The sequence below is a fragment of the Nothoprocta perdicaria genome, unplaced genomic scaffold (genome assembly GCF_003342845.1).
Source record: "Nothoprocta perdicaria isolate Ctin4 unplaced genomic scaffold, notPer1 scaffold_29, whole genome shotgun sequence".
Lineage (NCBI taxonomy): Eukaryota > Metazoa > Chordata > Aves > Tinamiformes > Tinamidae > Nothoprocta > Nothoprocta perdicaria.
Genome location: NW_020455521.1, coordinates 5,562,757 through 5,573,926, shown reverse-complemented (window position 1 = coordinate 5,573,926; position 11,170 = coordinate 5,562,757). Strand labels below are relative to the sequence as shown.

At 45.1% G+C, this 11,170-nt stretch overlaps 1 protein-coding gene across 1 annotated transcript; it reads left to right on the top strand.

The window, feature by feature from the left end:
- Positions 1-2,227: 2,227 nt before the first annotated feature.
- Positions 2,228-10,534, top strand: LOC112949251 (serine/threonine-protein kinase DCLK2-like; the record flags this gene model as incomplete). Its single annotated transcript, XM_026041632.1, has 6 exons — positions 2,228-2,373; positions 3,072-3,149; positions 4,343-4,439; positions 6,228-6,308; positions 7,296-7,412; positions 10,409-10,534. Coding segments are annotated over 6 exons (645 nt in total), but the record flags the coding sequence as incomplete, so codon positions are not given.
- Between the last annotated feature and the right edge of the window lie 636 nt (positions 10,535-11,170).

Sequence of the window (11,170 nt, the reverse complement as noted above, 5' to 3'; positions counted from 1 at the left end):
CACCCCTACACCCACACCCACCTACACACACACCCACGCCCCTACACATACACACTCATCCACCCACCCCTCCCCCTACACACACCCACACACTCACACGCACCTACACACCCCCCTGACACACCAGTATACACACATGCCCCTACACACATATACGCACATGCCCCTACACACTCACCTACCCCCCACATGCCCCTATACACACCCCAACAGCCACCCACCTAGACACACTCAGACACGCATACAGACACACATACACACACTCATCCCCCACACGCCCACAGACACACACACATGCCTACACACGCACACCCCTCCACCCACACACCCCTACACCCCCCCACACAACTACATACACACACATGCACACTCCTACACACGCACTCTTCCTACACACACTCTCCTACACACCCCCCTATACCCACACCCCCTGCACACATACACCCACACACCCCTACAGACACACACACACACACACACACCCTACCCCCACCCACCTACATATACACCCCTACCTAAACACACACCCACCTACATACACACAAACCTAGACACACACCCATACCCCCACAGACATCCCCAGACAGACACCCCTGCACACACACACATGCAGCCATGTACACACACCCCTACACACCCACCTGCATACACACACTGACACATGCAGACACACACATGCACACACATACACACATGGACATGTACACAGACACACACAAATGCATGTACACGTACATGTACACACAGACACATGCACACACACCTGTACACGTGCAGACATGTGCACACACACACACTCATCCTTATATACGCACACACCCAGACACATGTACACACATACACACATGTCCATACACCTACCTGTACACGTGTACCTGTGTGCACACACACACGCACACAGCCGCACTCACACGCACGCACTCACATACGCTCATGCACGTTTTTCTCACACACTCTAACGCAGACCCACAGACACGCACACACAGGCAAGCACAAACCGACACACACTCATATATATGTCAAAAATAAAAGTGTCAGGTGGGCCAGGGCATATGAGGTTGTGGCCATGAGTGTCGTTTTCAGTTACTCTCTTTTTCAGCTTGGCTGGTGAAGGTCTCAGGTTTTGTGCAGGTCTCCTGCTGCTCCCGGTGGCGTGCGTCGGCTTTTCATTTATTGACATGGCACGAGACTAGGAGCAAAGCTATGTTGGGTTCAGGCAGCTGCCCACAAGGACTGGGTATTAGCCAGCTGTGAAATGTGAGGAGCGGAAAAGGACAGCTTGATTCCCAATGCTATTTCTTCAAACTACTCTGCAATATGATGCAGCTAGATATGGTATCTGGGCTCTTGCTTCTCTGGGGAAATCAATGATCTAACAACATTCTCAGATTCCTTAGTGTACTTACAACTACCCCACACAGCAAACATTTTTTTTTCCAACGTGCTTGGTTAAAAAAAAAAAAAAAATGTATATAGTGCAAAAAGGCAGGAAAATGTTTTATCCACAGATACTGTGTCCAGAACAAACACATTCCGTTTTAGCCTGTTACAAAAAGTGTTTCTATTAGTACCTTACCTTATACTTAATTGCCTACATCAAGCCCATAAGGAACCACTGGTAAATAGTCACAGAACGCCATTGCGGGGAGGGAAGTGGGCTTTCTGAAGCAGCTTCATCCTAGCTCATAAAAAGAGGGAAACATTAGAAGACCCTTCCATAAACTGCCTCCATCAAATGGTGCAAAACTATTTCAGCCTTCAAAAACTGTCCTGAGATGAAGCAGCAGTCTGGTCAGCACTTGTACAGATACTACAAGCTTGTGCTCTCCAGATATTTTTGTATAGAGATCCTAGGAGATATTTTTATTTAGATAACTACAGATGCAGGGCTCACAAAGCACCTTCTTAAAGGTCTTGGCATTGTAATGATGTCTGTGCCTCTGGAAAAAKGGCATAGAATTGGAAGATCTATTGGGTACTGATTTGCCATGCACAGAGTTTATTAGCAGGTATTACTACATGAAAGGCCTTGGTCAGAAGCTGAAGCGTGTAACTTCTTCTAACGAAGACGTATTCCAGCCAGCACTCAATGCAGTCTGCGGTGGCAGCCCCCTTTCCAGTGTAGATGCTGCTGTGGAAACAGAGTCATTCTCTGTGACTATCTTCCAAACAAATGAAAGGAAAAAAAAAATGCAGCCCTTCTGACTGTTCTGTTTGAATTTAATTTTGCTGCCTACAGGTATGTGAATATTCAGATGGCACCAAGTCGCTAAAGCTGGGAGACTTTGGGCTGGCAACTGTGGTTGAAGGCCCTCTCTACACTGTCTGTGGGACACCCACGTACGTGGCTCCAGAAATCATCGCGGAGACAGGGTGAGGATGAATAACTATGACATAGCTTTTGTGAGCAGATCCATTTAGCAGGTACTGCTCTTTAAATAACATTGTACAATTACCAAAAAACAAAACAAAACAAAACCCTGTATTTATCAAGTGATTGCATAAAAACAGACCAGTTTCTAAAACCCACAACTTTGCCCATCTTCTTTGCATTCACACAGTTGGATCTCCATCCACTCCATGCCCCCTGACTCTTGTCCTCACAGGGGCCGTCCCTAGTTTGGCCCTTCCATGCGAGGGGGCTTCTTGTGGTGTTTCCACGTTGGTTCAGTGCGTTTCAGAGCTGCAGCAAGCTCAGACAGGAGAGGGGGGCTTCAGCAGGGCCCCTCTTGACTTGGATAAAAAGTCTGAATACGGGACAGGAAAAACTATGGGGAGAAGACCTCCCCTTCCTCCTTCCTTTCTCCACTTCCCAAAGGACAGTGCCATTTCTGGCTTGCTCGCCTGAGAGGCTGCCGCGGCCTCTCGCCTGGCCTGGCAGTGTCGGCGAGGAGGGAAAGGCAGCCCCCTCCTTGGCACCCTTGCCAGGGCTCTTTGTGCATTGGGAACCCTTGATCATGGTTGGAATCCGAGCCCCTTCCGAAGACTCGGGGGAGAGCAGGTTGCCAGGAGCTGGTCATGCAGTTCTGGGCACTGTGCAGCACAAGTAACACGGTGTCTCCCTTCTGCAGCTACGGCTTAAAGGTGGACATCTGGGCCGCTGGCGTGATCACCTACATCCTGCTCTGTGGCTTTCCACCCTTTCGCAGGTGCGTGTCCCTGTACAACAAAGACAAAAATAGTGCAAAGCCAGAACAGCCCAGCGTGTCCTACCCCCTGCCTTTTTGTCCTTTTTACCTGGCCTCAGCTGTCCCTCTCCTCAGGTGTGTGGGGGGGTTCCTTTTATGGGAGCAGTGGCCTTGGGACAAGGCCCAAGGCCTCCTGCCCTCCCTCTGCCTCCTGTGGGGCCAGCTGCGCGTTCTGCCCTCCAGCGCTGCTGCGTGGACACGGCCGCCCTGACCCAGCTTACAGAGCTTGCTTGGTGCACTGCAGTCTTCCGACACTTTCTGGCAGTGCCGTACGAGCCCTGGCTCGGTAAGCATGGTCCCTGCTGCTGCGTGCCACAGTGCCAGGAGCGATACGCTTCGCTCCTGGGAAGCTTCTCTGCTTGAGAAAAAGAAGCAATTAGCACACTTCTTTAAGGCATTCTCATCTGAATTGCTAAAGGTAGGCATGCATATGCTGTTAGTGTGCTCTTATTAGTGATATTAAATGCAGGTATAATTATCCCAAGCAAGTGGTTTCATCTGTTTGTTTTGTTCCCCTCTCTTCACCCCCAGTAAAAATCATGAGACTTAATAAAAATATTCTGGGGAAAATATAGTATAAATCATCAGCAGCAGAGGAGGGGTATCTGTCTTCTGGTTGTAGTTAATTCATAATCAATACTAAAATATCTTCTAAAGGATACAGTATCCCATTCAAAGCAATTGCAATTAGTGGAGAGGTGACGACTATACAGCATTAACTAGGATCAGGTCCTTAACCAGGTTTAATATTTGATACAAACCAAGCCAAGAGGCAAATTATTCAGTACAGAAATAGCCTAATTAGCAGGTATCATTTCACTACCTTTCCCCCCCAACCATTTCTTGCCATGGCTGATCCTTGGCAGCCAGGTAGGCGAGTGGGTGCCTTCTGAATCTCCTTTCCTATCCGTGGTGGCTGGGCAGCCTCTGTCCCAGGGCAGCCCTTTCACCTGCACTATCTTTCTGGTCTCATTTCTGCTGTGTGCACCACTACAGCAAAGACATCTCAAAAGGGCTACCGTTATATAAGCTTGCAAATTATGCATTTACAGTGGTTGACATGATGGCATGATTTTTGCTGCATCTCAAAATTAAATTTAATACTTGTGTGACAGGCGTCTTTTTTTTTTTTTTTAATTACTATTTTTCTGCAGTGAAAACAACCTTCAGGAGGACCTCTTTGATCAAATACTTGTTGGGAAGCTGGAATTTCCTTCTCCATACTGGGATAATATCACTGATTCAGCTAAGGTACAGATGTTGTCTAGTCTGGAAAAGTGTTTCTGACAAGCCACTGAAAAGACTGTGCCCTACTGGAGATGCACTCTCTCAATTTGCCTTTTAAATTAGCTTAACTGTGCTTGATGAAAGCCCAGGTTTTGCAGCCCTCCTGTCATGTTGCTGTCTGAATGAGTAAGTGTAGCAGAAAGCTGACTGCACCCAGAGAACAGCACATGTTGGTCAGTTTACTTAATGATGGACTGTTACAATAAGTTCAATGCTTCAGCAGTAAAATAAGTGTCTCTCTCAATTTTCCCTCCTAGCACTCTTTTAAAAGAAAAATTATTGCCATGTGGGTGGAATGTAATGGACCTTATTTGTTATAATTTCACACATGAGCTAGTTGTTATTAGAACTTTCCAAGAAGGGCAGCCAACTTGACTGCCACTGTTAATGGTTCTGGCTGGTACTATCATCAACTCCCTTTCTGTGTAAAATGAGCAAATGTGTAGGGATACAGATTCTAAATTTTAAGCCCTCTCTTCTCATTTAACGCAGTCACGTCCTCTGAATGATTTTTTTTTTTGTGAGGATTATCAATCTATTTGGCAATCTTTCCCAGGCAGCAGCCATCTTGCACGCCTCAAACTTGTGTTGTGAATAGACAGGACTGGAGTGTGTCATTTTTGAAACGAGAGGTAACCTTTCCATTCAGACTTGCAGACTATAATTTAGCTGGCCTAGAAACCTCTCGGCTACCAATGCAGTTATCCAGTTGAAAAAACACTTTTCCAGAGACTGAAGAGACATCACCATGAAATGCCTTTGAGTAAGAACAGTTACATGAATATGAATACTCACTATGAAAACTGACAGTTTGGGAGTGATGGCAGGATTTTCAGCTGGAAGAATTGAGCTCTAGTAACTTGTTCATTCAGCAGAGAGAAATGTTTGTCTTTCCAGGCCTGTAGGAGCAGGAGCTACACCAATAAATAGTGGCCGGTTGCAGGCAGGTTTGCTGCCGTAGGGCAAGAAACCTGAATGAACAAACACACAAAGGAAGCAAATCCAAACTTCACTGACTGCTCAGCATAAACGACCTCGCAAGGTTTACCCCACATCTGGGCAGCCTCGGCCCGCCGTTAACCAAAGGGCCAAGGAATCATTCGGTGAAGGGGAGGACATTGCTCAGGTGCATCCAAAACGTGACAAAAGCCACAATCATCCACTTAAACATGGTAGGGATTTAAACATATACTTAAAATTAAGCACTTTTCCCCTATATACTTATTCGTAGACCAGTCAATCCTTAGCTAGTGAAGTAAGACACTCTATTCATCTGGAAGAACCCTGAAAGGAAGATGGTTTTTAAATTATTTAAGTGGTTTCTTGAATTTCTAAAACTGCAGGAGCTCCTCTGCCTTGTGCCCGTAGTGCGCTGTGCTCCGCTGCCTGCTGGCGCCTGGGGAGGAGCTCGGCCAGCCCAGCTCTGCCTGCGGCCCCTCGGTAGCGCGTGCCCCAACACCTCCTCTTGGCCTCTCCAAACACCTGCTGAAACACCAGTACAGGACACCACGTATAGGCATGTACATATACACGCATACACTGCCCACCAGACCATAAAACCTAGACTTGGTCCTCCCGAGGTCACACTGGAGTTCCGGTATCAGGGTGGGCTCATTTTCCACCTAGGGTGTAGGAAGATTCCATAGTGGCTGCTAGAAGAGCTCAGTGAAGGGGTAGAGATTTAAAAAACAACACTTTTCCATTTGAATGTCCTTCCCCACTCTCCTCATGTTCTTATGTGTCTTTTTTTAGGAGTTAATTAGCCTGATGCTGCACGTGAACGCGGAAGCCCGATATACAGCAGCACAGATCCTAAGCCATCCCTGGGTGTCAGTGAGTAAATGCTAAAACAACCACAACAAACAGTAACAACCAAAAAAGCACTCTGGTAAAAAACTGGGCACCATTGTTACTATTTCAAGTTCAGCCCAGAAAACACTCATCTCAGAGTACGTGTACAGAAGGACTCTTGTGCATGTTGGCATCTTACTTGCTACAGTGCCACTTAAGACATTACAATGCCCTGTTTTTCTGAGGTATTCCAACCTTCACAAGAAGAACAAAATGAGCAAAATAACCAAATAAAGTATGTAACTTAATGTGGTGGTTTTGTCATGAATATTCGCTGTTGCCTCACAGGTCTTCATCTTTTCTGACACTAGCAATGGCGAAAGCCGAAGTGCATGATTGCTTACTGATTTAAAATCAGGTTACTGTTAATTGATATTAGGTTTACATGTAAATAGTCAATATGTATTTCCACACTCATTTTAAGAGAGGGAATGAATAAGCTCTGTGGCGTTCCCTTCAGTAAGAGAAGACAACTGTAACACGTGGGTGTCCGTGCTCCTCTCAAACATGTTTATGGCGCTGTGTACTGTTTCCACACCTCTGGGACATGGTGGGCCATTTAAAATGCTGAGATAAGTAAGTAAAGTCAAATAATTATGCTTTTTGTTTGCAACATGATAGTTTTGCCTGGATCAAATACGTGGCATCACATTTAATGGGCCAAGTTAACAGATTAGGATTTTACACGGTCACATGGCATTTTAAGATGTTTTCATGTAGAAACTATAGTTTTCATGCAGAAAACTATGKTTGCCATGCTCCTTTCATCTATAATTTGTCTTAATCCATCTGAACTGCATCACACCTAGGAGAGGGCATTGGGTTTTAAGTTGCTTAGCTGAACACTTAATTCACATTAAAAAGCAGAAAGTACCACAGGATTATTGAAAGCTTTTCATTTGCTTGGTTATTTTTAAGCACAAGTTTTCTTTTCCTTTTAACCTGAGTATTGCCTATCTTCTTACACAGGATGATGCATCCCAGGAGAATAATATGCAAGCTGAAGTAACAGGTAAACTGAAGCAGCACTTTAATAATACCCTGCCCAAGCAAAACAACACATCCGCTGGAGTGTCTGTCATCATGGTAAGAGAAAGCAGCAGTTTTAGATACTGGCCTTATACTGTGTGTATTGTTCTAACAGTGCTTTATGAGCATCTGTGGTGCAAGAATAGCAAAAGCAAAGCTAGAATAGTGTCTAATTCGAGTCCATATCTGTGTATAGTGCACGCTGTGGCATCATTGCTCAGGAGCAGCCAAGGTGCTCGTGGTGCGCAAGCTAAGCCGTAAAACAAGCTTTTGGATCCCTAGAAACACTAAGTAGCTGTATGTTGAAACCCAGCTCATTTAACCATGTGGTATCATTCATTTTAAACCTCATTTGAATGGTAACGACCCATCTACTTGTAGGAAGTTCCCCTCAGCAACATCCCCTCTCCCCCACATTATTACATCTGGTTCATTTGATCTGTTGTCGAACACGATGCTTATGAGTAAACAGGCTCATATTCTGAAGCTTCTTTTTATCAATAGCATTGCTTACCTTGTTAATTTGGTCCCAGTCCAGCTTCTACCAGGTGCTCTTTGTTTCCTGACGGGAGACTTCCTTCAAAACAGGAGAAGGGATCCCGGTGAGCTAGAGCTGAACCCACACAGACAGTGCTGCTCAGCAGTGCCCTTTTAGCTGAGCGCTCCCTTCTGCACAGAATGTGCAGCAGCCCTRGAGAGCCAGCTGCCCCACTTGTCTCGTGCAGCACTAGGTACTCTCCAAGTTCATCCCTGATGTTAACACAGAATTGTTAGCACTGTCTGTAAGTAGGTAAATGTAAACCATGTTCTGCATATGTACATAGGCTTTAGCAAATAGTTCCAGATGAACAGTGCATGTGAATTAAACAGGGACAAGATTTACAAGCAAGAAYGATAGCAAAAAGGGAAGTCAGAAAACTGATTTCAGGTTGATGGTGCTGTTTACATTTCATTTGACAGTTTGACTTGACAGTTTGAGAGGGACTTCAGAGCTTCATTCTTTATACTGTTGAGACTATGGATAAGCCTGAAACTGAAACCTGGTATAAAATACAGTATATGTAATAAGAGCAATTTTAATTCTAACTCTTGGCCCCTCTCCAACTTGCATGCCACTTAAGCTTATCTCAAATCTCTGACACAGTAAAGCTTCTGCCTTCTTACTGGTGTGGGGTTTTTTTTCCATACTGCTATGCCTTCAGCCAGTAAAGTACTTCAGCCAGTTCAAAATACTTAACTAAGGTTTTTTTTTTTTTTTTTTCCTGCCTTATTTCTTTGTAAAAGGTTGAAAGGTTGGAAAATGAGCAGTGATTTTGTTCTGAATGCAGCTTCCAATTATTGCTGCAGGAACAAACAACTCCTTGTTCAAAACAGTATAAATTAAAGAGGACTAGGCCCCCAGACTGCTATTCTTGCCCTGGTTTATTGGGGGCATTGAAATTTAGTTATCTTTCTAAATCTTAACATCTATTTCCTCACTTGTAACAGAACTCATGGCTTTAAAAAATACCAGATGCAGACAAGCAGTGTCGTAATTCCCATGTACTGGAGTGCATTGCTCTGTCATTTCATCTACATTTTTATTCAAGGAAGAATATTTTTCATGTAAATTACTTTGGCCATCAACTCATTCAAATAATTCGGATCTAGCTAATGCAGACAATACCATCCTGTGGCAGATAGGCAAAACTGCACATACCTACTTCAGTGTTTTTGCACAGGAAACTAGCGCTCCTAAAAGCATGTTGCTGTCAAGCCACTACTGATTTTCTTTCTTTTTTTTTTTTTTTTCTTTTTTTTTTTTTGGTGTGTGTGAATTTCAAAATGTTCTGTAAATTTAAATTTGTTGCAATTGTGTTGGTTCTGCTTAAAGTAAGTGTAGTTTCTGTCCCTTGCTTCCTTCCTCTTCCTCCTTTCCCAACGCCTGCATTGCTTTCCTCTGAGTAGGTCCAAGGCACTGGTACGTACTAACGGCAACGCTTTGTTCTGCTGCACAGCGAAACGTTCTGTGTGTCACAGGGAGAAAGGAGAAATTACTTGGCCAGTCTGAAATGGAAAGAGCTTTACAGCTGCATGAAAATGGAAAAGATTAAAACACTTGCAAAAGTTCCCTGTACTAGCGATGCACTTTTCAAACTAAGGTAATATTAACATGCTAGTTCTTTTTTGCTTCTTTTGGTCTACTTGCACAAGAATAATTCTGTGCACGTGTGTATCTAGCAGCCTCTGAAAGGCCCTGGCAGAAGTTCACATCTGCTACAGCTCRTTCTGCACAGCTAGAACAGTAGGTACCTTTGTAAGCTGAGACATCAGACAACTGCTGTACAAACCTTCCTCAGGAGCGTCATGGAGGCAATAGCCCAAACTAACAAAACCTAGAATTGCAGGGCAACTGAAAAGATGGACTTGATAAAGAAGAAACTGAAGTGCTTGAACACTGTCATGGTAATTATTTTAAGATGTAAAATTTAATTGTAGCTTCAGCCTCTATGTGAGAGTTCATAAATTCAGAGAGTTAGTCAAAAGGTAATCAATCTAAGATTAATTAACTGCTCCTAAAAAAGAATATGTTTTAACAGGTGACTAAGCCTCCTGATTCTTTAAAAAAAAAAAAAGTCTGAATTGCATGGTGTAGGTTGTCTTGGCACAGGCAGAGACTGCCGTGAGGAGGCATCGTGCTCCCTGTGAACCGTGAAAGCTTTCCCTTTCTCTGCTTACAACTACAGCGGGATGCAGACTTTTGTCACAACAAATATGAACAGTGTAGACCACACTGGAGACATTCGTGTCATCTCCTTTCCACATCAGACTTGCAAGACAAAATTTTAGATTTACATCAGCATGGCTAAAATGTATCTGGAAGATAAATTTTCCTTAAATACTCAAAAATCAGTACGAAAAAAGATAAGTTATGTAAGATTTCTAATATTATTTCTCCTTTTTCCTGGCTCTAATGCATGCACTCCCTGTCTTGTAGATTGGTTTATGCCTGAAGTACACAGGGCCGTGGTTTAACTGTTCTGCTAACGTTTCACCTTGTTTTCTGTTTGTAGAACACAGCTCTAGATAAAGAGAGCCAGATTTTCTGCAGCAAGCGCRGCCAGGGCCCAGGTGGAGCGGCCGCCCCGGCAGCCGGCTGCCCCGCGCTGCCAGGCGCCCAGCCCGCCCCGGGGCACTGACCCCGGCACCGCGGCCGCCCCAGCGCCCGACGCTCCCGCGCCCTCCGCACCGTTTCTCTCTCTCGTTGCGCCCCGCGCTCTGTTTGCCCTTTGCTTGCACACCCTGGCAGCGACGCCAGCGGGCGTCATGGACTTGCAATAGTGGGCGAGTGACCCTGGGCTTCAGTGAATGCCCCTGCCCTCATCTTGACATCAGCAATAGGGGAAAGATTCTGGTATTTTTAGATGACTTTTGTTTTTCAAAGTTATCGGTGTTAGTTTAAGTTCCTGCATTTTCACAGCGTTGGGCTCTAGGTAGATTACTGTACTGTGCAGCTAACTGTGTTTTATAGGAGTACTTGAGGAGGGGGAGCAGGGGCCAGGCCGCGCTGCTGCAGCCAGACCCTGCTGCGCTCTCCTGGCAGAGAGGAGGACAAGGGAGGAGAGCCGGCCTGCACGCGCTCTCCCACCGCCTCCCTTCTTAGACCTGGTTCTACTGACCCCAAAGAGCCAAGTTTTCATGAAGGATCGTCCTAGCGGACTAACTGKAAAATACCACGGGACAAGCACTAGAGCTAGAGGGAGGGATAGTCCTTTTTGTATCGCRTTTGTTATCAGAACAGGGTAGCATAGATAATATGATTTATTTGGGATGTT